Source organism: Tachyglossus aculeatus, chromosome 4 (genome assembly GCF_015852505.1).
Source record: "Tachyglossus aculeatus isolate mTacAcu1 chromosome 4, mTacAcu1.pri, whole genome shotgun sequence".
In the NCBI taxonomy this organism is placed as follows: Eukaryota; Metazoa; Chordata; class Mammalia; order Monotremata; family Tachyglossidae; genus Tachyglossus; species Tachyglossus aculeatus.
Window position 1 is genome coordinate 42,706,871 of NC_052069.1, and position 26,929 is coordinate 42,733,799.

A 26,929-nucleotide genomic window follows, 5' to 3' on the forward strand; every position below is an offset into this window, starting at 1 on the left:
GGGTGGCAGGGGTTGTCACGGATTTTGGATTTCCGTGAGGGTCGCTCGGCGGCTAAAGCAGAGGGAGGGCGAGGGAGGAGGTAACCGAGGCATGGCCAGGACAGGAATGGTGCTCAGGGAGGCGGGGGGAAAAAGAGATCTCAAAAAGGTAAGAGAGTAAAGAGAGGCATGAAACATTGGTCGTGTACCTTTGGCTGTGCTTGCTAGCACATTTAAAAGGAATTCTTTCCAACCCATTTCTTCCTCGTGTCTTATTGACTGGCTTTCAGGAAAGTCTCCAGCCTCCATCTTCGCAACTGTCTGCCTCTCGTAAAGAGCTCACTTATGTATCACGAGCTTAAAGCCAAACCGCCAACGTCTACCCGACTGCCTGCCGGAAGCGAAGTGTAACTTAAACCCAGAAGTTATTTTCGGAAAGCGATTTATTCAGGAATTACATCATTTCAAATATCTTCCAAAATACAATTTGCAGAGATGGCTACAAAAGAAATCGAGTCAGAGAAATGAGCCTTGTTAATTACCATTTAAATATTTTACTTTCACTATATATACACACATACAAAACGCCACACGATTTTTTGTTTACCCTTGGAATGTGCACCGTTTAGAGCCTCGCACCTTCGTGTTTTTTTCCAAATCCACGCCACGAGGGTTCCGGATCGGCACAGGAGACGGCCTCGCCCGCCGGTCAGGGCGCGATGGAGCCTGCGGGTCTTTCCGCGGAGGCTGCGGCCGTTTAGAGCTGCGGGAGCTTGTCCACGGGGGTGTCAAATTTAAAGTCTGCCGGAAACAGATCTGGGGCCCGGGGATAGATGAGCCTGTACGACTGCCGGATGGTAACGTCAGCAACTCCGGCGATATCTCCAATTTCTAAAAGGGAACAGAAGAGGCACGTTGGGTGCGCGTATCTTCCTCCCTCTGATTTTTACAGGAAACGTCCACCTCCCCAGTCCCCCGCCGTCTCCCGCTAAATATTTCAAGCGGGCGCAACTCCAAAATGAAGGGGTCCTCGGGTGGTCTGGGACCCCCTCCCCTCGCACTCTCCGTCCGCCAGTCGCTTCCCTTTCACCGCAGCCCCGTGGAGCAGAGCCGAAGCAGCGTGGCTTAGCGGCTTGGGAGTCAGAGGCTGTGGGTTCTAATCCCGGCTCCGCCGCTTGTCTGCTGAGTGAGCCTGGGCAAGTCACTTCATCATCAATCGTACTTACTGAGCGCTTACTATGTGCAGAGCACTGTACCAAGCGCTTGGGAAGTACAAATTGGCAACACATAGAAGCAGTCCCTACCCAACAGTGGGCTCACCGTCTAAAAGGGGGAGACAGAGAACAAAACCAAACACACCAACAAAATAAAATAGGATAGATATGTACAAGTAAAAGAAATAGAGTAATAAATATGTACAACCATATATACACATATACAGGTGCTGTGGGGAAGGGAAGGAGGTAAGATGGGGGGATGGAGAGGGGGACGAGGGGGAGAGGAAGGAAGGGGCTCAGTCTGGGAAGGCCTCCTGGAGGAGGTGAGCTCTCAGCAGGGCCTTGAAGGGAGGAAGAGAGCTAGCTTGGAGGATGGGCAGAGGGAGGGCATCTCACTTCTTTGGGCCTCAGTCCCCTCATCCGTAAAATGGGGATTAAGACCGTGAGCCCCACGTGGGACAGGGACTGTGCCCAACCTGATTCCCTTGTATGTACCCCAGCTTTTAGAACAGTGCTTGGCACATGGTGCTTAGCAAATACCACGAGAATAATAATAATAATAATAATAATAATAATAATAATAATAATAATAACAGGGCCCACAGCCCTAGACTGTTCTCCCCGTCTAGATTGTAAACTCGTTGTGAGCAGGGAATGTGTCTGTTCACTGCTTTTTTTTTTTACTCTCCTAAGCATTTAGTATAGTGTCTGCACACAATAAGCACTCAGTAGAGACAACTGACTGAGTAACCCAACTTCAGCCGCCAGAACAAGCCAGCTCTTCCCGCGACAGGGAGCCGGGCTGGGCCTCGGCAATCCCGGGTTTCTTCTAGGGGCTGGTGCCATTCCAGAGGGATTTTAGGCAAAACGACGGTGTGAGCCCCACGACTAGACGCCCTTAGTACAGTGCGCATAATAAGCGCTCAATAAATAAGATCGAATGAATCAGGACATTTTACGGAGCTCGGCAGCAGCAAAGACTCTTGTTGGACGCTAGCCTTTGTCGTGGGGTGGTGCGACAACTTCCAGAACAACGTCCATCTTGCCCCCTTGTACCTCACCTCGGTCTTCCTATAGAGCTGCAGAAATACGGACTGCCTCTCTCATGTGCTTGCCTTCACCACTCTGTGTAGGTAGAGAAGCAGCGTGGCTCAGTGGAAAGAGCCCGGGCTTTGGAGTCAGAGGTCATGGGTTCGAATTCCGACTCGACTAATTGTCAGCTGTGTGACTTTGGGCAAGTCATTTAACTTCTCTGGGCCTCAGTTATCTCATCTGTAAAATGGGGATTAAGACTGTGAGCCCCTGCTGGGACAACCTGATCACCTTGTAATCTCCCAAGTGCTTAGAACAGTGCTTTGCACATAGTAAGCACTTAATAAATGACATTATTATTATTATTATTATTATTATTATTATTATTATTATTATTATTATTATCACTCAGCTCCACTGCTTGGCCCTCCCCATCCCTCCCACCTTACCTCCTTACCCTCCCCACCGCACCTGTATATTTGTATATATGTTTGTATATATTTATTACTCTATTTATTGATTTATTTTACTTGTACATATTTATTCTATTTATTTTATTTTGTTAATATGTTTTGTTTTGTTCTCTGTCTCCCCCTTCTAGACTGTGAGCCCACTGTTGGGTAGGGACTGTCTCTATATGTTGCCAACTTGTACTTCCCAAGCGCTTAGTACAGTGTTCTGCACACAGTAAGCGCTCAATAAATACGATTGAATGAATGAATGACGGGAGTTTTCTGGGTTCCATTAAGATGGGTCGTGACACCCCCCCCCCCCCCCCCCCGCCACCCTGGGTGAGGCCAATTGGGCAACCTGCCCTCGCCCCCTCGGAGGGCCTTTGGGAAGGAGGCTGGGACCGAGCTGAGAAGCAGTTCCTCTACCCACGACGACACTCGTGGTGCTTCCTCTCATCCCGTAACCACCACAGTCATCATCATGAGAAGCAGCGTGGCTCAGTGGAAAGAGCCCGGGCTTTGGAGTCCGAGGTCATGGGTTCAAATCCCGGCTCCGCCACTTGTCAGCTGTGGGACTTTGGGCGAGTCACTTCACTTCTCTGGGCCTCAGTTCCCTCATCTGGAAAATGGGGATGAAGACTGCGAGCCCCCCGTGGGACAACCTGATCACCTTGTGACCTCCCCGGTGCTTAGAACAGTGCTTTGCATACAGTAAGCGCGCTTAATTCATTCATTCATTCGTATTTATTGAGCGCTTACTGTGTGCAGAGCACTGTACTAATCAATCAATCGTATTTAATGAGCACTTACTGTGTGCAGAGCACTGTACTAAGCGCTTGGGAAGTACAAGTTGGCAACATATAGAGACAGTCCCGACCCAACAGTGGGCTCACAGTCTAAACTTCTGATTTTGTACTAAGCGCTTGGGAAGTACAAGTTGGCACATATAGAGATGGTCCCTACCCAACAACGGGCTCACAGTTCAGAAGGGGGAGACAGACAACAAAACAAAACATATTAACAAAATAAAATAGATAGAATAAATATGTACAAGTAAAATAGAGTAATAAATACGTACAAGCATATATACATACATACAGGTGCTGTGGGGAGGGGAAGGAGGTAAGGGGGGGAGGGGAGGAGGGGGAGAGGAAGGAGGGGGCTCAGTCTGGGAAGGCCTAATAAATAATATAATGGCTTCATAAATGCCATTATTATTATTATCATCGTTTTTATGGTATTTGTTAAGCACTTACCACGCTTCAAACACTGTTCTAAGCGCTGAAGTAGGTAGGTACAAATAAATTAGGTTGGACACAGTCCCTGTCCAACAAGTGGCTCACAGTCTAAGGAGGGACAACAGGAGAACTGAGGCACAGGGAAGTTAAGGGCCTTACCCAAGGTCACACAGCACACAAGTAGCGGAGCTGGGATCAGAACCTAGGTCCCCTGATTCCCAAGCCCACGCTCTTTCCGCTGGGCTTCGCTGCATCTCAGCATCATTATGCCATTGTTATTTTTCGGATTTATGCCATCACCACCCCCCTACACACTTTTATTCTTACACTGTGAGCAGAGGGGGAGGTGAGTGAGGGGAGTGTGCTATTCTACTTCTCACCAAAGTATTTTTTTCCTCAGCCCTGAGTTCAGCGCTCTGCACACAGCAGGCATGCAGTAAATAACGACTGAACGAAAAGTATGTGAACAGCCTTTAAGTAATAATAATAATAATGGCATTTATTAAGTGCTTACTATGTGCAAAACACTGTTCCAAGTGCTGACACCGTTCTAAGAGCTGACCAGTACCCAATCTGCTTCCAACTACAACTCAGGTTTTTCTCCAACTTGTTAAAATCTTTAATCGTTCTTAAACTTCTGATTTGGAACACATGCCTGCTTACACACGAAGCCTTCAATTCTTCATCATCATCATCATCATCATCAATCGTATTTATTGAGCGCTTACTATGTGCAGAGCACTGTACTAAGCGCTTGGGAAGTACAAATTGGCAACATACAGAGACAGTCCCTACCCAACAGTGGGCTCACAGTCTAAAAAATTCTTCGGCTTACGGACACACGCTCGAGTTTCCCCCTAAATGCAATGACGTGGGGCAGCCGGGTTTAGACTGGGGAGTGCGGGAACGCTCTTCTTAAATCGCTCAATCGTTCTTTAGTCCTACTCGGAGATCTGCAGTGAACCTAGTAACTGATATCAGCTTTAATCAATCGTATTTATTGAGCGCTTACTATGTGCAGAGCACTGTACTAAGCGCTTGGGAAGTACAAATTGGCATCACATAGAGACAGTCCCTGCCCAACAGTGGGCTCACAGTGTAAAAGATTTAATGATGGTTTCGGTACTTCTGTCCCCTTCTGAGAACTGTGTTAATTCCAGACTCTTACCTCCAAAAGGCAGGTTGAAACTATGTTCCAAAATGGAAGATCAAAGGGCCTCAGCTACTACACTACTCGCAGATGGTGGATTTTAGATCCTACGGGCCAAGAAGCCACAACCTCTCGTGGTAAATTTTATATATCGCTAGGACACAAAAGGAAGAATAGGAAAACATGATTCCCATAACACCGATGTGAGCTGGGTATGGACTTCCTGCTACCGGGAATGCTACTTCTGACAGGATTTGAACATGGAGCTAGGAGTCAGAAGGACCTGGGTTCTGATCCCGGCTCCACCACTCGTCTACTGTGTAGCCTTGGGCAAGTCCCTTCGCTAGGCCTCTGTTACCTCATCTGTAAAACGGGGATGAAGGCTGTCAGCCCCATGTGAGACAGGGACGGTGTCCAACCTGATTTGTTTGTATCTACCCCAGCGCTTAGAGTAGTGCCTGGCACATAGTAAGCGCTTAAATACCATTACAAATATATATAAAGCAATCTTGACTAATACCTGTATTAACATTAGAAAGATCAGGTAAGAGGACTCCTATCATGGGCTCTTATTATATATATATATATATTATATATATATAGTGGTGGTCACATGGCAGCCCTTCAGGGGGCACCCACATATATGGAAGGGGAGAAGAAGGGGAACCTCCGTCGTGAAACCAGCTATTTAACAATTTCTCAGCTTTCCTAAAAAGACATTCAATACCCACCCTAATTTCATGCACAATTTATAAACCTTAAGGATAGCATCCTAGGACTATTTTCCATGAAACTGACACACACACCCCCCCCCCCCCCCAAAAAAGAGACTGAAATATTCATGTCCAGTCATTTCAGCACATTTCCATAAAGCAATCTTGACTAATACCTGTATTAACATTAGAAAGATCAGGTAAGAGGGCTCCTATCATGGGCTCTTTTTGAAATTTGTTTTTTTAATGCCCTGCAACGTCTGAATATATTTTAGTGCCTAACATATGCAGATGTGAATCACGCAAGCTATAATGAAGGAATTCAAACTCAGGCTAAGCCATGAATCTTTCACCTGATCTCACACAAGTTTGGGGGTCTAGCTTAGAGAACAAAATTAAGCACACCACCTCAGGATCCAAACTGTGTCACGTGAATTACCTTTCTGGGTCCTTTTCTCCGTGGACGCCTGTGACGCCATATAGATGGCTGCCGCCGCCACAGAAATGGGGCTCCTGCCGGGCACCAAGTCTATCTCCACGGCTTTCCGCGCGATGTGCGTCGCGGCCATCTGGACCTGCTTGGGAAGGCCAAGGTTGGAGCAGAACCGTGACATGAAATCCCCAGTTGTGATCAGATCCACGCTCGTTTCCAGGGCCTTCAGAATAAGCTTGAAGCATCGGCCTATTTCTTTCTTGGAAATCCGCGACACGGCACATATTTCTAAAAAGGGGGGGAGAAAGAGGAGGAAGAAAAAAATCAATAGTAGTTATCGAGCACCTACTTCGAGTGGAGGGCTGTAGTAAACGCTGGGGAGAAGACAATACAGCAGAGTAGGTAGGAAAGTGCCCTGCCCACAAGGCGCTTATAGTCTAGGGGGAGAAAAAGAACTAAATCAAGTCAGTTTCACAAACTAACTTAGTTCTGGAAAAATTCAGTACCTCTCGGAGAGAGGTGTCAAAGAGATTTCTGTGGAAGTAAAAGGGTCAAGGGGCTGCTTTTCCCCCCACTTCTCTCTGAGCCATTTCAGCTCTAGGACTGCTTGATCACCTCTGGGTGCTCTTGGTGGCCGAGGAAAGCACTTCCCACCACACTCTTTCACATTTACTGAGCGCCTACTGTGTGCAGAGCGCTGAACTAGGCGCTTTGTTCTCTAGTCTTCTGAAGCAAGTAGCTGAAACCAAGCTTCCTCCCTTGTCTGCCTGACTTTGGGCAAGTCAAGTCGCTTCTTTTTGCCTCATTTACCTCATCTGTAAAATGGAGATTCTATTTATTTATTTTATTTTGTTATTTTCTATTTATTTTATTAGTATGTTTGGTTATGTTCTCTGTCTCCCCCTTTTAGACTGTGAGCCCACTGCTGGGTAGGGACTGTCTCTATATGTTGCCAACTTGTACTTCCCAAGCGCTTAGTACAGTGCTCTGCACACAGTAAGCGCTCAATAAAAACGATTGATGATGATGATGGAGATTAAGACTGTAAGATTTTCTCTGACATCTCCTCCTACAAGTGATAACATTTCCATAGTAATAATAATAATAATAATAATAATAATAATAATTAATAATAATAATAATAATAGTTGTTAAGAGCCTACAGGGGGCCAAGCACTGCTCTAAAAACTGGGGTAGATACAAATTAATCAGGTTGAGCACAGTCTCTGTCCCCCAAGGGGCTCACACTCTTAATCCCCATTTTACAGATGAGGTAACTGAGGGCCAGAGAACTGAAGTGACTTGCCCAAGGTCACGCAGCAGACACGAGGTGGGACAATGTGGGACAATGACTGTGTCCAACCTAATGAGTTTGGACCTACCCCGGTGCTTAGAACAGTGCTTGGCACAAAGTAAGTTCATAATATATTAAAAAGAAAAGAAGAAGAAGAGTGCCACACACTTAAGTAGTAGATTTAAGTAGATTAAGTAGTAGATAGTAGATCTATCCTATTTATTTTATTTTGTTGGTATGTTTGGTTTTGTTCTCTGTCTCCCCCTTTTAGACTGTGAGCCCACTGTTGGGTAGGGACTGTCTCTATGTGTTGCCAATTTGTACCTCCCAAGCGCTTAGTACAGTGCTCTGCACATAGTGAGTGCTCAATAAATACGATTGATGATGATGATGATAGATTTGAAACCGCCTTGGAAAACAGGATGGGCTTCCTCAACAAAATTACTGAGGGCGAATGGCCACCATGAACAAGGGCCCTGAGGTTGTTCGTTCATTCATTCAATCGTATTTATTGAGCGCTTACTGTGTGCAGAGCACTGTACTAAGCGCTTGGGAAGTACAAGTTGGCAACATCTAGAGATGGTCCCTACCCAACAGCGGGCTCACAGTCTAGAAGGGGGAAACAGAGAACAAAGCATATTAACACAAAATAAATAGAATAAATATGTACAAATAAAATAGAGTAATACGTACAAATATATATACATATATACAGGTGACCCCGAGTTGCACAGATTGGGACCCCGAGTTGCGCAGATTGGCCCCCGAGTTGGGCACGCCCGTGGCTCAGTGGAAAGAGCCCAGGCTTTGGGGTCAGAGGTCATGGGTTCAAATCCCGGCTCCGCCACTTGTCAGCTGGGTGACTTTGGGCCAAGTCACTTCTCTGGGCCTCAGTGATCTCATCTGGAAAATGGGGATTATGGCTGTGAGCCCCACGAGGGATGCTGAAGCAGCATGGCATAATGGATGAGAAGCAGTGTGGCTTAGTGGAAACAGAACAGGCTTGGGAGTCAGAGGTTGTGGGTTCTAATCCCGCCTGTGCCACCTGTTATCTGGGTGACTTTGGGCAAAAGTTAACTTCTCTGTGCCTCAGTTTCCTCATCTGTAAAATGGGGATGAAGACTGTGAGTCCAATGCGGGACAACCTGATTACCTTGTTATCTACCCCAGTGCTTAGAACAGTGCTTGGTACACAGTAAGCGCTTAATAAATACCATCATTATTATAATGGATAGAGCTTGGGCCCAGGAGTCATGAGGTCAAGGGTTCTAATCCTGACTACTCCCCTTGCCTGCTGGGTGACCTTGGGCAAATCATTTCACTTCTCCGGGCCTAAGTTACTTCATCTGGAAACCGGAGATTGAGACTGTGAGCCCCGGGTGGAACGGGGACTGGGCAGAACCCGATTTGCTTGTATAATACTAATTATGGTATTTGTTAAGCGCTTACTACGTGCCAAGCACTGTTCTAAGCGCTGAAGTACATATAAATTAATCGGGTTGGACACAGTCCCTTGTCCCAAACTGGGCTCATGCTCTTAATCCCCATTTATTTCAGATAAGGTAACTGAGGCCCAGAGAAGTGAAGTGACCGCCCAAGGTCACACAGCAGACAAACGGTGGAGCTGGGATTAGAACCCAGAACCTTCTGATTACCAGACCCATGCTCTATCCGCTACATGATGCCGCTGCTTGTATCCATCCCAGTGCTTAGTACAGTCCCTGGCACATAGTAGGCACTTAACAAATGCCATAATTATTTATCAGTAGTAGTTGTTGGGAAATAAAGGTAGAGAGGGATGGTCACGGGAGCGGAAAGGATCAGTGACGATTGCCAAGAGGTGAGGCTACTGGAATGAACAAATTTTGTTGGCCTTGTGGCCCTGGGGTCAGGGGGATGTTACTGCTCCTGGCCTAGCGTGGCTTGGTGGAAAGACCCTGGGTTTGGGAGTCAGAGGTCATGGGTTCTAATCCTGTCCCTGCCACTTGTCAGCTGTGTGCCTTTGGGCAAGTCGCTTCACTTCTCTGGGCCTCAGTTCCCTCATCTGTAAAATGTCAGCTGTGTGCCTTTGGGCAAGTCGCTTCACTTCTCCGGGCCTCAGTTCCCTCATCTGTAAAATGGGGATGAAGACTGTGAGCCCCACGTGGGACAACCCTGATTACCTTGTATCCCCCCCAGCGCTTAGAACAAGTACTTTGCACATAGTAAGCGCTTAATAAATGCCATTATTATTATTATTATTATGGGTTCAAATCCCGGCTCCGCCACTTGTCAGCTGTGTGACTTTGGGCAAGTTGCTTCACTTCTCCGGGCCTCAGTTCCCTCATCTGTAAAATGGGGATTAAGACTGAGCGTCCCACATGGGACAACCCTGATTACCTTGTATCCCCCCCAGCGCTTAGAACAAGTGCTTTGCACATAGTAAGCGCTTAATAAATGCCATTATTATTATTATTATTATGGGTTCAAATCCCGGCTCCGCCACTTGTCAGGTGTGTGACTTTGGGCAAGTCGCTTCACTTCTCCGGGCCTCAGTTCTCTCATCTGTAAAATGGGGATTAAGACCGTGAGCCCCACGTGGGACAACCCTGATTACCTTGTATCCCCCCCAGCGCTTAGAACAAGTGCTTTGCACATAGTAAGCGCTTAATAAATGCCATCATTATTATTATTATTATGGGTTCAAATCCCGGCTCCGCCACTTGTCAGCTGTGTGACTTTGGGCAAGTCGCTTCACTTCTCTGGGCCTCAGTTCTCTCATCTGTAAAATGGGGATTAAGACCGTGAGCCCCACGTGGGACAACCCTGATTACCTTGTATCGCCCCCAGCGCTTAGAACAAGTGCTTTGCACATAGTAAGCGCTTAATAAATGCCATCATTATTATTATTATGGGTTCAAATCCCGGCTCCGCCACTTGTCAGCTGTGTGACTTTGGGCAAGTCGCTGCACTTCTCTGGGCCTCAGTTCCCTCATCTGTAAAATGGGGATTAAGACTGTGAGCCCCACGTGGGACAACCCTGATTACCCTGTATCCCCCCCAGCGCTTAGAACAGTGCTTGGCACATAGTAAGCGCTTAACAAATACCGACATTATTATTACTAGTTCTGAAGCTCAGTAGAGTCCTAAGAAGCAGCATGGCTCAGTGGCTAGGGTTCTTATCCCAGCCCTGCCATCCACCTGCTGTGTGACCTTGGGCAAGTCGCTTCTGCGTGCCTTGGTTCCCTCATCTGTAAAATGGGGATGAAGACTGTGAGCCCCACGTGGAACAACCTTGATTACCTTGTATCCCCCCCAGCGCTCAGAACAGTGCTTGGCACATAGTAGGCGCTTAACAAACACCGACATTATTATTATTAGCTCTGAAGCTCAGTAGGGTCCTCAGAAGCAGCATGGCTCAGTGGCTAGGGTTCTAATCCCAGCTCTGCCATCCACCTGCCGTGTGACCTTGGGCAAGTCACTTCTGCGTGCCTCGGTTCCCTCATCTGTAAAATGGGGATTAAGGGTATGAGCTCCTTGTGGGATCCAACCGGATTAACTTGAATCTCCCTGCAGGGCTTTACAACAGTGCTTGGCGCACAGTAAGCTCTTAAATACCGTCACGATTATTATAATTATCGTTATTATTATCCTCCTCTTGCTCAGGCTGACGAGCGGTCACTAGTCTTGAGCAGGGCTAGAGTCGGGGGGCCCCCAGGAGGGATTCGCACTGGGGGTCACCTCCCCGAGGGAGTTTAAGGGGAAGGACGCTGCCTCACAACGGTCTTTCTCGACTGCCCACCCAGTAACCCGCTCTTTTTCAGATGAGGAGATTTCACCCGGGAAACGGGCAGCTTACCTTTAAAGGTCCGGGGCACCCCTTCCTGCCGACAGGCAATGTAGAGGCAAGCAGAAGCTATGGCGTCGTTACACCTCCCCTTCAGGCTCTTCTGCTCGTATACTTGCTTGAATAAAGTATTCGTCCGGTCCTTCGGGGCAGAGAGACTAAGCTTAATTACCTCTCGGCCATTCCGTTGGCCGGGAACGGCGAGAGAGCGGGGGCTCCTTAGCTCATGCGAACGGAGAGGTCGGTGCCGCAACTACGGAAGGGAGGGGGACGAGGCCAAAGACTTACGACTATATTTCGCGGAAGGTTGATTCTGTCGGCCATGTTGGTGATCTCTTTGAAAGCGTTCATGATCGCCCGGTCGGAGCTGCTCATCGTCCGGCGGTTCTGGTACTTGGAGTTTCCAAATTCATCGAAACTTGCGGCGCCCGTGCCCTGCGACACAACCGGACAGCGCTCTTTTAACGGCAGTCGCCGCTTCAGCACGGCAGACTGCGAGCTCGTTAGAGGCGGGGAACGCGCCCGCTCATTCTGCTGTCTTGTCCTCTGCCAAGCGCTTAGTAAAGTGCTCTGCACACAGTAAGTGCTCGATATATATGTACGTTGATTCGGGAGCTAGGCTCTTCAAGCGTTCATCTTCCCAGCTTAGAAGCATCCAGAAGAATTCAAACGGAAGCACAACATTAAAAAACAAAACAAAACAAACAAAACAAACACCAGGGAGAGGAAGCAGGGTAGTTTCCAGAAACGGAGAAGGGGGAAGGAGGACGGAACGGCCTCCAGGAGGTGAAGGGCTAGTCGCTCCCGCTCCCCACCACGGAGTTGGCCAGAGATCCAGTCTCCACAAGCCCAGCTGCCCATCTACTCCAATGGCTCCTCAGTCATTACGCCTAAAGTCCATCCCAAATCCCTGCTTCATCTGCTGCCCGCTTTCCTTTCAAGGACCAGATTTTTCCCCTCCTTTAACCCTCCTGGCACTCCCTAAAGTCTCCCCAGTTTCTCCACGTCCTTTTCAAAATGCGGTGTCTAAAACCGGTCCAGACCAAAATAACTCTCCCAACTCGCGCACATCCTGCTCTCGCTAATACCGCATCCAAAGATACGACTCACATTTTTTGCTTTTTAAATCCTAGGCCGTATGCAAAGGGGGATTTATCTGCAAATAAACTACCTGCTCTGGATGGCTAGTTCCTAACCCATTCCCCTCCTTTCTATGGTATTTTAAAAACGGAAATGAATCTTCTTCCGGCAAGAGAGAAGTCCCAAATTGCCCATTGCCATAAATGCCCATAGAGAAAAAGGGTGAGAAGTTGGTGCTTTTTTTCTTCCTCCCGGGCCCAGGCCCCAAGGATGTTTGTTTCAAGCTGTGGCGTCACCGTGTTTTCTGCTTCCCTCCTCCGTCCCCCAACTCAAATATTCCCCCACCCCCACTGGTGTTGACCATAAAAACAAAAACACCGAACGACAAAACACAAAAAGCCACCCGAGGACAGCACCAGCCCCCCACCACTTCTATTTCGGCAGGGCACGAAATAGGGGACAACTGCATCGTTACCATGAAAACGTACGAGTGATGCTTAAATTTAACCATTGGGAAACACCACAGCAAAAGCTGAAGGACGCAAGGAGTGCTGAACGCTTTCAAGTTATCAAATTAGAGTCACGACGAGTTCCTCGACACAAGTTTTTGGGGGCAGAAACTTGCGCCGCGTTGGTTCTGCCCTGCACCTAGGGAGCTGTGGATTCTCAAGGATTAGACGCTAGATTCAGGAACAAAAGAGGAGTCTGTCTTTTGTGAGCAAGGTCCCGATAACTGGAGAAGCAACACATTTATGGCTTTCCCTATGACTTCAACGGCGATTCACAAAAACCAGGGGCTACTCGAGAGGTTCAACAATCACCTAGCCCCGCTGGGATCAGACAGCCACCGTCGCGAAGGCGACCGGGCCGGACGACCCACTGACCCTAGAGGAGGGTGGAAACCTGTGAACTGTATTTATTGAGTGCCTGCTGTGTGCAGAGCGCTGTGCTAAGTGCCTGGCTGAGTACAAGAGAATTAGCAGATCGGATGCCCGGCCTCAAGACGCTTACAATCAAGCGGAGGAGATGGATGGAAATAAATTACGGATAGGAAGGAGGACAAAGGGGAAAGGTTCACGGGTCGGTGCTCTTTAACGGGGTACACGAGAAGCCGTCCGGCCTAAGTGGAAACAGCCGGGACTTAAGAGTCAGAGGACGTGGGGTCTAAACCCAGCTCTGCCAAATGCCTGCTGAGGAACCTTATGCAAGTAGCTTAACTCCTCTGTGCCTCAGTTGTTCTTTTCTGCCTCCCTCCCTGACAGTGAGCCCCACGTGGGACACGGACTGTGTCCCAACCTAATTCGCTTGTATCTATCCCAGCGCTTGGAACGGTGTTTGGCACATTGCAATGCTTAACAAACGCCAAAAAATTAAAAAAAGAACCTACGGGCTTAGGGTGGAAGGGCAGCAGCCGGGGAAGATATATGTCGGGGAAACGAGAAATTAATTGCTGACAGCCTCCCGCGGGGAGGAAGAAAGATGACTGGACCTGGGAAGTACAGTGCTCTGCACATAGTAAGCGCTCAATAAATACGATTGATGATGATGACGATGATAGATCCAGCGCTTAGAACAGTGCTTTGCACATAGTAAGTGCTTCATAAATGCCATCATTATCATCAAATCTAAAAGCTCTTTACGGGCAGGGAACATCTCCACTAAGTCTGTTATGTTCTCCCAAGCACTTACTACACCGCTCTGCACGTAGTAAGCACTCAGATGTCACTGATTGATTCAGCACCAGTTTGGGTCAAAACCTGCTTGACTTTGGGCAAGTCACTTAACTTCTCTGGGCCTCAGTTACCTCATCTGGAAAATGGGGATTAAAACTGAGCCCCCGCGTGGGACAACCTGATCACCTTGTAACCTCCCCAGCGCTTAGGACAGTGCTTTGCACAGAGTAATTGCTTAACAAATACCATTATTATTAGTAGTAGTACTTCCACTCAATCAATGGTTTTTACTGTGTGCAGAGCACTGTACTAAGTGCTAGGGAGAGTACGATACAACAGAGTTGGGGGGCAGGTACCCTGCCCACGAGGAGCTTACAGTCTAAGGGGAAGAAGACGGCCATCAATTTAAATGAACGGTGGATGTCTACGGAAGTGCCGGGGGAATGAGGGAAGGGTGAGAAAAGGGCACAAATCCAAATGCAAGTGTGTCGCAGTAGCATCAACAGCTACTTGAGCACAACACTCTACTAAGCACTTGGGAAAGTGGAAGCTTTTCTCCCAAAGACAGACAGGACACAATTCACCGGGCTTCGACGGACGGACGTATCGCTACCTTGCCAATCATCGTAGTCAAATCTCCATCGCTCAAGAGAGGATTCTGAGTGTCTCCAACTCGAGAAGGATCTTTGGTCGCTTTGTCATTGCTGAACGTTCTCCACTCGGACCCCACGTCTATGACCCGGTCACCTGGGAAACAGAGCAAAAACTCAATTTGGGTCTTGGACTGCCGATTTATAACCTCCCGCTCCACCGATCGGCTTACCCTGTAACTTGGCCTCTATTAAAGTTCACGGCACCATTCCGGTTTGAATGGCGAGCCCATTTTCACCTACTCCAAAAGTGCCAGACCCCTTCCATTCCCCCCAACTCCATTTTTCCTTTTAGCAGCTCTCTCTGGTGTCACAAAAGTCTCCTCGACTTATTCACGCGGCGGAATTCTTCACGATATTGAAAAATTAAGACTAAAAACGCTGTAAGGCGTCACGACGACAAGTCACTGGTCTTGACTATCAATAAACAGTCTTGATAATTTTGATAGAAGTTCAAAGACAATTATATAATAGACTGTGAGCCCGTTGTTGGGAAGGGACCATCTCTATATGTTGCCGATTTGTACTTCCCAAGCGCTTAGAGCAGTGCTCTGCACACAGTAAGCGCCCAATAAATACGATTAAATTAATGAAATGAATAATAGTCCAGTGACTTGTTACTGCATCTAAAACGGTGATGAAAAACATCGGATGGTCTAGCGCCCAGGCTAGAAGCAACAAAAGAGGCCTTGATTCTCTTTTTTTTATCATATTAAGCTTTCACGGGAATTTGCAGGTGAATTGGTGAAGTTTATTCATTCATTCGTATGAAAAACATCGGATGGTCTAGCACCCAGGCTAGAAGCAACAAAAGAGGCCTTGATTCTCTTTTTTTATCATATTAAGCTTTCACGGGAATTTGCAGGTGAATTGGTGAAGTTTATCCATTCACTCATTCAATCGTATTTATTAAGCGCTTACTGTGTGCACAGCACTATACTAAGCGTTTGGGAAGGACAAGTTGGTAACATCTAGAGACGGTCCCTACCCAACAGCGGGCTAACAGGCTAGAAGGGGGAGACAGACAACAAAACATATTAACAAAATAAAATAAATAGAATATTTACAAGCAAAACAATTAAAGAAATAGAGTAATAAATATGTACAAACATATATACATATATACAGGATACGTATATTATCATATTAAGCTTTCACAGGAATTTGTAGGTGAATTGGTGAAGTTTATTCATTCATTCATTCACTCATTCAATCGTATTTGTTGAGCGCTTACTGTGTGCAGAGCACTGTACTAAGCTTTTGGGAAGGGCAAGTTGGTAGCATATAGAGACGGTCCCTACCCAACAGCGGGCTCACAGGCTAGAAGGGGGAGACAGACAACAAAACATAACATATTAACAAAATAAAATAAATAAATATGTACAAGCAAAATAAAGAAACAGAGTAATAAATATGTACGAATATATATACAGGATATGTATATTATCATATTAAGCTTCCACAGGAATTTGCAGGTGAATTGGTGAAGTTTATTCATTCATTCATATGAAAAACAGCGGATGGTCTAGCACCCAGGCTAGAAGCAACAAAAGAGGCCTTGATTCTCTTTTTTATTGTATTAAGCTTTCACGGGAATTTTGCAGGTGAATTGGTGAAGTTTATTCATTCACTCATTCAATTGTATTTATTGAGCACCTGCTGTGTGCAGAGCACTGTACTAAGCATTTGGGAAGGGCAAGTTGGCAACATAGAGACGGTCCCTACCTAACAGCAGGCTCTCAGGCTAGAAGGGGGAAGACAGACAACAAAACATATTAACAAAATAAAATAGAATAAATATGTACAAGCAAAATAAAGAAATAAAGTAATAAATATGTACAAACATATATACATACATACAGGATACGTATATTATCATATTAAGCTTTCACAGGAATTTACAGGTGAATTGGTGAAGTTTACTCATTCATTCGTATGAAAAACATCGGATGGTCTAGCACCCAGGCTAGAAGCAACAAAAGAGGCCTTGATTCTCTTTTTTTTTTATCACATTAAGCTTTCACGGGAATTTGCAGGTGAATTGGTGAAGTTTATTCATTCATTCATTCAATCGTATTTATTGAGCGCCTGCTGTGTGCAGAGCACTGTACTAAGCGTTTGGGAAGGGCAAGTTGGTAACATATAGAGACAGTCCCTACCCAACAGCGGGCTCACAGGCTAGAAGGGGGAGACAGACAACAAAACATATTAACAAAATAAAATAAATAGAATATTTACAAGCAAAATAAAGAAATAGAGTAATAAATATGTACGAACATATATACATATATACAGGATATGTATATTATATTAAGCTTTAACGGGAATTTGCAGGTGAATTGGTGAAGTTTATTCACTCATTCGTATGAAAAACATCGGATGGTCTAGCACCCAGGCTAGAAGCAACAAAAGAGGCCTTGATTCTCTTTTTTTATCGTATTAAACTTTCACGGGAATTTGCAGGTGAATTGGTGAAGTTTATTCATTCATTCACGCACTCATTCAATCGTATTTATTGAGCGCTTACTGTGTGCAGAGCACTGTATTAAGCGTTCGGGAAGGGCAAGTTGGTAGCATATAGAGACGGTCCCTACCCAACAGCGGGCTCACAGGCTAGAAGGGGGAGACAGACAACAAAACACATTAACAAAATAAAATAAATAGAATAAATATGTACAAGCAAAATAAACAGAGTAATAAATATGGAAATACATATATACAGGATATGTATATACTTGGATACATATGTACAAGTTTATGATCACTCTCAATCACGCTGAGTAGGGCAGAGCAGGACAAGGAGGAAGTTACTCAGTGAGGGAATATTTCACAACCAGGAGGTCAATAACCGCAAACTGAAGACTGTGCAGAAATTTCCTACAAAAGCAGCACGGTCCAGCGGATAGAGCACGGGGCTGGGAGTCCACAAGGACCTGGGTTCCGATCCTGACTCTGCCCCTTGTCTGCTGCGTGGCCTTGGGCAAGTCATTTCACTTAGAGAAGCAGCGTGGCTCAGTGGGAAGAGCCCGGGCTTTGGAGTCAGAGGTCATGGGTTCGAATCCCGGCTCCGCCAATTGTCAGCTGGGTCACTTTGGGCAAGTCGCTTCACTACTCTGGGCCTCAGTTACCTCATCTGTAAAATGGGGATGAAGACTGTGAGCCCCACGTGGGACAACCTGATCACCTTGTATCCCCCCCAGTAATTAGAACGGTGCTTTGCATGTAGTAAACGCTTAATAATTGCCATTATTATTATTATTATTATTATTATTCTCTATGCCTCAGTTACCTCACCAGAAAAGGGGGATTAAGACTGTGAGCCCCGGGAGAAGCGGCGTGGCTCAGTGGAAAGAGCCCGGGCTTGGGAGCCAGAGGTCATGGGTTCAAACGCTGGCTCCGCCACTTGTCAGCTGTGTGATTTTAGGCAAGTCACTTCACTTCTCTGTGTCTGTTACCTCATCTGTAAAATGGGGATTAAGACTGGGAGCCCCATGTGGGACAACTTAATCACGTTGTCTCCCCTCAGCACTTAGAACAGTGCTTCGCACATAGTAAGTGCTTAACAAATGCCATCATTATTATTATTATTATTACGTGGGTCAGGGACTGTGTCCAACCTGATTTGCCTGTTTCCATCCCAGCACTTAGTACAGTGCAATACAGTGAAAAATCACTTACAGTAGGTATTTACTCCTCGTGACCCCCCCGGGGAGGTAGGGTTCAGGTATAATTATCCCCAATTTACAGCGGGGAAACTGAGACATGGGGAGGTTACTCGGCTTGCCCAAGGCCACTCGAGGGAACAGGTGGCCGAGCCAGAACTTGAACCCGGGACCTCCGGCTTTCAGGACAGCGGTTCTCCCACGGCACCATGCTGCCTCCCAACTGTTAGCTTTCACATGGGACAGGGACTGGGTCTAAACTGGTAATCTTCTATCTACCTTAGAATTTAGCACAGTGCTTGGCACGTACGATGCACTTCACTAGTAACCCATCGTATGTATAAAAGAGAAACACGGGGAACTGCTTCCACTCACCCGTCTGGGTGCTTTTTTGCCCCCCCTTGAGAGCTTTCAGGGGGAAACTGATCTGCTGCAGCCGGGCCCCCCAAACGGCAATAATAATAATAAAAAACAACAACAGTGGATTTGTTAAGCGCTTACATTTTTTTTTAATGGCATTTATTAAGCGCTTACTATGTGCAAAGTACTATTCTAAGCGCTGTGGAGGATACAAGGTGATCAGGTTGTCCCACGTGGGGCTCACAGTCTTAATCCCCATTTTCCAGAAGAGGGAACTGAGGCACAGAGAAGTGAAGTGACTTGCCCAAAGTCACACGGCTGACAAGTGGCGGAGCCGGGATTTGAACCCTTGACCTCTGACTCCAAAGCCCGGGCTCTTTCCACTGAGCCACGCTGCTTCTCTGTCCCAAACGCTGTACTAGATACAAGTTAATCAGGCTGGATACAGTCCCTGTCCCACATGGGGCTCACCGTCATAATCCCCATTTCCCAGATGCGGTAACCGAGGCAGGGAAAAGTGACATGACTTGCCCAAGTGGTGGAAACGGGATTAGAACCCAGGTCATCATCATCAATCGTATTTATTGAGCACTTACTGTGTGCACAGCACTGTACTAAGCGCTTGGGAAGTACAAGTTGGCAACATCTAGAGACAGTCCCTACCCAACAGTGGGCTCACAGTTTAAAAGGGGGAGACAGAGAACAAAACCAAACATACTAACAAAATAAAATAGAATAGATATGTACAAGTAAAATAGAGTAACAAATACGTACAAACATATATACATATAAACAGGTGCTGTGGGGAAGGACATCTCGCTACGAAAATCAGATCTCACTTTTTTGGCCCAAACTTCCCCTCGGAAGACACCAAACCAGAAGCACCCCGCCCCCTGTAACTGTAACTCAGCCCCAGAACAATGCCCGTTATTGTCGATTCTCATCGCAAAACCCCCCAAAAAAGTCAAAGGAACTTTTTAAAGAAGTCTGGCTCGGGATGAACGGAACACCGGGCGGTGATGTCATTTTTCCACACGCACGGGAATGACCTAAATGACTCCCGCAGAGACCTGAATTATGAGCCGTTCCCTCGCTAATGAAATGTCTTTTGATGCAACGGCCCAAGACGTTACATTCGCGAGGACTTGAAACGCGTCGGGCACAAATCACGGAGGAGGGCATCGCCAGGAGGAAACGAACCAACACCGAAATCTGGAGGAAATGGGGTCCGCCGGGCAAGAGCTTGGGATAGGAGAAACGGCTTCAAGTTGTATTTTACGTTTTTTCTGCTTTGGAAGCCGGGTCGCCGGGTCGAATGAAGGTCCCACCTAAGGGGTGTGGGCACTGGCTGTTCAAAGGGGAGCGTCTGACGGTAACATACATGACGGACGCTCAAGCCTTTCGCAACACAGGCTAACCGCCAACCTGCTCGGCCACAGCCCCGTTTTCAGAGAAGCGGCGTGGCTCAGTGGAAAGAGCACCGGCTCGGGAGTCAGAGGTCACGGGTTCAAATCCCAACTCCGCCAATTAGCTGTGTGACCTTGGGCAAGTCACTTAACCTCTCTGGGCCTCAGATCCCTCATCTGTAAAAATGGGGATTAAGACTGTGAGACCCCGTGGGACCATCTAATCACCTTGCATCCTCCCCAATCAATCAATCAATCGCATTTATTGAGCGCTTACTATGTGCAGAGCACTGTACTAAGCGCTTGGGAAGTACAAATTGGCATCACATAGAGACAGTCCCTACCCAACAGTGGGCTCACAGTCTAAAAGGGGGAGACAGAGAACAGAACCAAACATACCAACAAAATAAAATAAGTAGGATAGAAATGTACAAGTAAAATAAATAAATAAGCGTTTAGAACAGTGTAAATTAGCACATAGTAAGCGCTTAACAAATGCCATCATCATCATTTAGGCAATTAGCTTCAGACTGGAGGTGAGAACATTTCTCTCTCTGAGCAAGTTCCTGCCACAATATCGGTATGTAGCTAATAATAATTTTGAGATCCATTTAAAAGGGAAGGGGTGGGGGGGCAAAATGTAGGATTTTTAAACTGACACTGCTACGCGCTTACTCTGTGCCAGGCGCTGTTCGAAGCACCTGGGGTAGATAGGAGGTAACCGGGCTGGACGCAGTCCATGACCTCCATGGGACCCGCAGTCTGAATGAATCTCCATTTTACTGACGAGATGAATTATGAATAATGAAATGAGATTCATTCCATAATGAAGTGAGCACAGAAAAATGAAGTGTTCTGCCCAAAGTCACAAAGCAGGCAGGTGGTGAAGTAGGGATTAGAACCCTTCCCCCCCTTCTACTGTGAGCCCACTGTTGGGTAGGAACCGTCTCTATATGTTGCCAACTTGTACTTCCCAAGCGCTTAGCACAGTGCTCTGCACACAGTAAGTGCTCAATAAATACGACTGAATGAATGAATGAATTAGAACACAGGTCTTTCGGACTTCCAGGACTATGTTCTAATCCTGCCTCCGCCACTTTAATAATAATAATAATAATAATAATAATAATAATGACGGCATTTATTAAGCACTTACTATGCGCAAAGCACTGTTCTAAGCGCCGGGGAGGTTACAAGGTGATCAAGTTGCCCCACGGGGCAATCCCCATTTTACAGATGAGGTAACTGGGGACCAGAGAAGTGAAGTGACTTACCCAAAGTCACACAGCTGATAACTGGCAGAGCCGGGATTTGAACCCATGACTTCTGACTCCGAAGCCCGGGCTCTTTCCACTGAGCCACGCTGCTTCTCTATCTACTTGTCTCACTTGTCTACTGTGACACCTTGGGCAAGTCACTTCATTTCTCCGGGCCTCAGTTTCCTCATCTGTAAAATGGAGATTGAGACTGTGAGCCCCACGTGGGACGGGAACTGTGTCCTACCTGATTTGCTTGTATCCACCCCAGCGCTTACTGCAGTGCCTGGCACGTAGTAAGCGCTTAACAAATGCTGTAATTATTATTAGTGTTATTAATAATGTTGAGATCCAGGGGATAAGGTACTGGACTGTCTCTATATGTTGCCAATTTGTCCTTCCCAAGCGCTTAGTATGGTGCTCTGCACAAAGTAAGCGCTCAATAAATACGATTGATTGATTGATTGATTGATTGTGAGGGAAGGAACTGCAGTGAGGTAGGTACTAGAGAGCAGAGGAAGTGAACCAGAGGCCTGCCCCGACTCAGCCTCGATTTCCCTGATTCGCTCTCCCATCTGCATCGCCCTGGGCCTGGGATTTGTACACTTTATTCGCCCCACTCTCAGCCTCGCAGCACTTAAGTACAAATCTGCAATTTATTTTAGTGTCCGTCTCCCCTTCTAGACTGTGAGCCCACTGTTGGGTCGGGACCGCCTCTATATGTTGCCAACTTGTACTTCCCAAGCGCTTAGTACAGTGCTCTGCGCACAGTAAGCGCTCAATAAATATGATTGATTGATTGATTGCAAGCTCCTTGTGACGAGGGAATGTGTCTACCACCTGTTCTGCTCCACTCTCCTAAGTGCTCAGCAGAGTGCTCTGCGCAGAGAAAGGGCTCCATGAACATGAACGACTGAAGGGATCAAACTGTCGATGGAATTCTATTCCATCTTTGAAAGATGCTCATTTAATTTTAAATATCATTTGCAAGCAACATTTCCCTTCAGTTATTCTGGTGGAGCGAAGTGTTTTACATCCCGGTGTTAAAATTTCATTATCAGGGAGCTGGTTTTATAAAAACATCTTTCTAAAGCTGAAGGTAAACTATTCAACATTCTGGATTAAAAAGGTAGTCTATAAGAACCTAAACTATCAGGCTATAAATCTGTACAGAACCAGTGTTGGAACAGATAAACTCCCAGTCTCCTGACAATGTATATGTCAGCAATCAGTGGTATTTATTAAGTTTACTTGTTTTGATGTATGTATATGTGCGTGTGTGTGTATACACACACACACACACACACACACATATATGCATATATACATATGCATACACCCCTATATATGTGTATATATATACGTATGTGTGTATACACGTATATACACACACACATATACGTATATATACACCTATATATGTGTATATATACCTATGTGTATACACGTATATATATACACACACATATACGTATCTACACATATGTATACACACCTTTATATGTGTATATATATATATATATATATATATATATATACACACACACACACAGACATCTGAATATATATATGCATATACTTGTGTGTATATGTATGTATATATAATTCTATTTATATTAACGCCTGTTTACTTGTTTTGATGTCTGTCTCCCTCTTCTAGACTGTAAGCTTGGTAAGGGCAGGGATTGTCTCTACTGCAGAACTGTACTTTCCAAGCGCTTTGTACAGTGCTCAGCACACAATAAGCGCTCAACAAATGTGATTAAATGAATGAATTAAATGCTTACTCTGTGCAAAGCACTGCACTACTGCTTAGGAGAGTACAACAGAGTTGGTAGACACATTCCCTGCCCACAATGAGCTCACAGTCTAGGGGGGGGGAAAGAAGACATTGATATAAATAAATAGATTATGGATATAATAATAATGATGGTATTTGGTAAGCACTTACTATGTGTGCAGCACTGTTCTAAGCGCTGGGGGGGCTCACAGTCTTAATCCCCATTTTACAGATGAGCGAGAGGAGTGAAGTGTGTGGGCTGGAACAGGAGATGGGTGAGATAAATTAGGAGTGGGGGAGCTGGCTGACTGCTTTAAAGCCGCTGGCGAGGAATTTCTGGTGGATGGGCAACCACTGAAGATGTGAGCCCACTGTTGGGTAGGGACCATCTCCGTATGTTGCCAATTTACATATATATATATATATATATATATATATATATATATATACACACACACACACACACACACACACACACACATACATATATATATACATACATATATACATGCATATACACACATATATACATACATATACACATATATATACATACATATACACACATATATACATACACATACACACATATATATACATACACATACACATACATGCATATACACATACATATATATACATATATGCATACATATACACATACATGCACATATACATACAAATATATGTATACATACACATACATATACATACATATGCATACATACATATACATGCATATATCATACATATATATAAACATACATGTACACGTGCATATATATACACATATATACACATATATACATGCATACATATACACATATATACATACATATATATACATGTATACATACACATATATATGCATATATATACATACATATATATGCATACATATATACATATATATACATACATATATATATATATATAATTCTATTTATATTAACGCCTGTTTACTTGATTTGATGTCTGTCTCCCTCTTCTAGGCTGTAAGCTTGGTATAGGCAGGGATTGTCTCTACTGCAGAACTGTACTTCCCAAGCGCTTAGCACAGTGCTCTGCACACAGTGAGCGCTCAATAAATACGACTGACTGAATGAATGACTACGGACTGAACTTCCTTTTAGAAAAAATGATCTAGGCAGCAGGGCGGGGAGAGGCCGGAGGCAGGGAGGCCAGTGAGGAGGCTACGGCAGGAGTCGAGAGGCTTACGCCAAGTGCTTGGATCAGCATAACGGCACTTGGGATGGAGAGAAAAAGGTGGATTTTAGCGTTGTCTGGAAGATAGAAAAGACAGGACTGCCACTCCGTCCCCTTCCATCCCACCTCCCCCACGTCTGCTGTGTGACCTTGGGCAAGTCACTTCACTTCTCTGTGCCTCAGTTCCCTCATCTGTAAAATGGGGATTAAGACTGTGGGCCTCCTCTCCTTGTGTTCCCCCCAGCGCTTAGAACAGTGCTTTGCACATAGTAAGTGCTTAATACCAACATCATTATTATTATTATTATTATTCTCTACTCTGGGAGCTCGTCGCGTGCAGGGAATACACTGTTTGGTGTTATATTGTTCTCTTCCAAGCGCTCAGTAAAGCGCTTTGCGCACAGTAAAATGGGGAGGAAGTCTGTGAGCCCCAGGTGGGACACCCTGATTACCTTGTATTGACCCCAGCATTTAGAACAGTGCTCTGCACATCGTAAGCGTTTAACACCATTATTATAATTAGTAAGCGCTCAATAAATACGACTGAATGACTAAAAGACGCCTTTCCTGATTAAAGGCCTCTTTTCCTTGGCTCGCCCTCCCTTCTGCATCATCTGTGCACTTTTATCTGTGACCCCCGGATAACTGATCTTCGCCTCACCCCCAACCTCACGGCACTAATGTACATATCTTTAAATCACGTATATATTCATACGAAGGTCTGCGACCCCCTCTAGACTGTAATTCATTATGGGCAGGGGATGTGTCTGCTAACTGTTGTACTGTACTCACCCAAGTACTTAGTACAGTGCTCTGCACATGGCGTGAGTGCTCAATAAATATGATTAGTTCCACATATGCGACTCTCCCCACCTTCACAGGTCACTTAGGACAGTGCTCTGCACTCAAGAAGTACAACCGAATGAACATCTCCTCCAAAGGGCCTTCACCAAGACCACCCCCCAACCCCCTCTCTCTTCTGACTCTAAGAGCTTGGATGTGCATCCTTAGGGAACTTGGTATCAATCGATCGTATTTATTGAGCGCTTACTGTGTGCAGAGCACTGTACTAAGCGCTTGGGAAGTACAAGATGGCAACATATAGAGACAGTCCCTACCCAACAGTGGGCTCACAGTCTAAAAGACTCGCAGCCCCAAAGCCACCACAATTTATCGAGTGCTTACCCAGCAACCAGATCGGTTTATTTATTTATTGAGCGCTTCCTGTGTGCAGAGCACTGTACTGAGTGCTCGGGAGAGGACAACAGAGTAAGAAGCCGCACGGCCTAGTGAAAAGGAGCACGGGTGGGCCTGAGAATCAGAGGACCTGGGTTCTAAACTGGCTCCCACCACTTGTCTGCTGTGTGACCTTGAGCAAGTCACTTCTGTGCCAAAGTTGGCTCATCTGTAAAATGGGGGGTTAAGATTGTAAACCCTAAGGAGGACAAGCTAGCTCTCTTCCTCCCTTCAAGGCCCTGCTGAGAGCTCACCTCCTCCAGGAGGCCTTCCCAGAGTGAGCCCCTTCCTTCCTCTCCCCCTCGTCCCCCTCTCCATCCCCCCCATCTTACCTCCTTCCCTTCCCCACAGCACCTGTATATATGTTTGTACATATTTATTACTCTATTTATTTTACTTGTACATATCTATTCTATTTTATTTTGTTAGTATGTTTGGTTTTGTTCTCTGTCTCGCCCTTTTAGACTGTGAGCCCACTGCTGGGTAGGGACTGTCTCTATATGTTGCCAATTTGTACTTCCCAAGCGCTTAGTACAGTGCTCTGCACATAGTAAGCACTCAATAAATACGATTGATGATGATGATGATGACAAGGACTGTGTCCACCCCAATTATCTTGGATCAACCCTAGTACTTCAATACCAGAAGAAAACTACATTACAGTTGCTAGACGCAATCCTTGCCCACAGCACTTAGGTACATATCCCTACATTCTGCCATTTCCCCTAATTTATTTTCATTTCTGCCCCCTTCTGCAGGCTGCAAGCTCTTTGTATATTGCCAACTTTGTTTTGCACTGTCCCAAGTACTTAGTACAGTGCTCTGTACACAGTAAGCATTCGATACCAACGACCGAGCTTACAGTCTAGCGGGATAAAAAGAACTTCTGCGAGCGTTGGAGGGCGAGCCAGTGAAGTATACCAAAAGTGTACAACATGGGCACTGCCATCAAGAAGTTTCCCACTGAATGGGGGAAGACAAGAAAACAACAACAAAAAATAGCTATTATTATTATTATTCTCTACTCTGGGAGCTCGTCGTGCGCAGGGAATACATTGGTGTTATATTGTTCTCTTCCAAGCGCTTAGTAAAGTGCTTTGCACACAGTAAAACGGGGAGGAAGTCTGTGAGCCCCAGATGGGACACCCTGATTACCTTGTATTGACCCCAGCATTTAGAACAGTGCTCTGCACATCGTAAGCCCTTAACGCCATCATTATTATAATTAGTAAGCGCTCAATAAATACGACTGAATGACTAAAAGGCGCCTTTCCTGATTAAAGACT

The 26,929-nt window shown here is 45.9% G+C and overlaps 1 protein-coding gene across 1 annotated transcript in view; it reads right to left on the bottom strand.

Annotated features, from left to right (window-relative positions):
• Positions 1-404: 404 nt before the first annotated feature.
• The window catches only part of GTF2B (general transcription factor IIB), a 63,097-nt gene continuing 36,572 nt past the window's right edge, over positions 405-26,929 (bottom strand). Inside the window, exons 3-7 of the mRNA XM_038745196.1 lie at positions 14,701-14,834; positions 11,623-11,769; positions 11,347-11,476; positions 6,221-6,502; positions 405-870 (exon numbers count right to left, since the gene is read on the bottom strand). Coding sequence (XP_038601124.1) covers positions 737-870; positions 6,221-6,502; positions 11,347-11,476; positions 11,623-11,769; positions 14,701-14,834 — 827 coding nt within the window. The 3' untranslated portion in view covers positions 405-736. The remainder of the gene's footprint in view (positions 871-6,220; positions 6,503-11,346; positions 11,477-11,622; positions 11,770-14,700; positions 14,835-26,929) is intronic.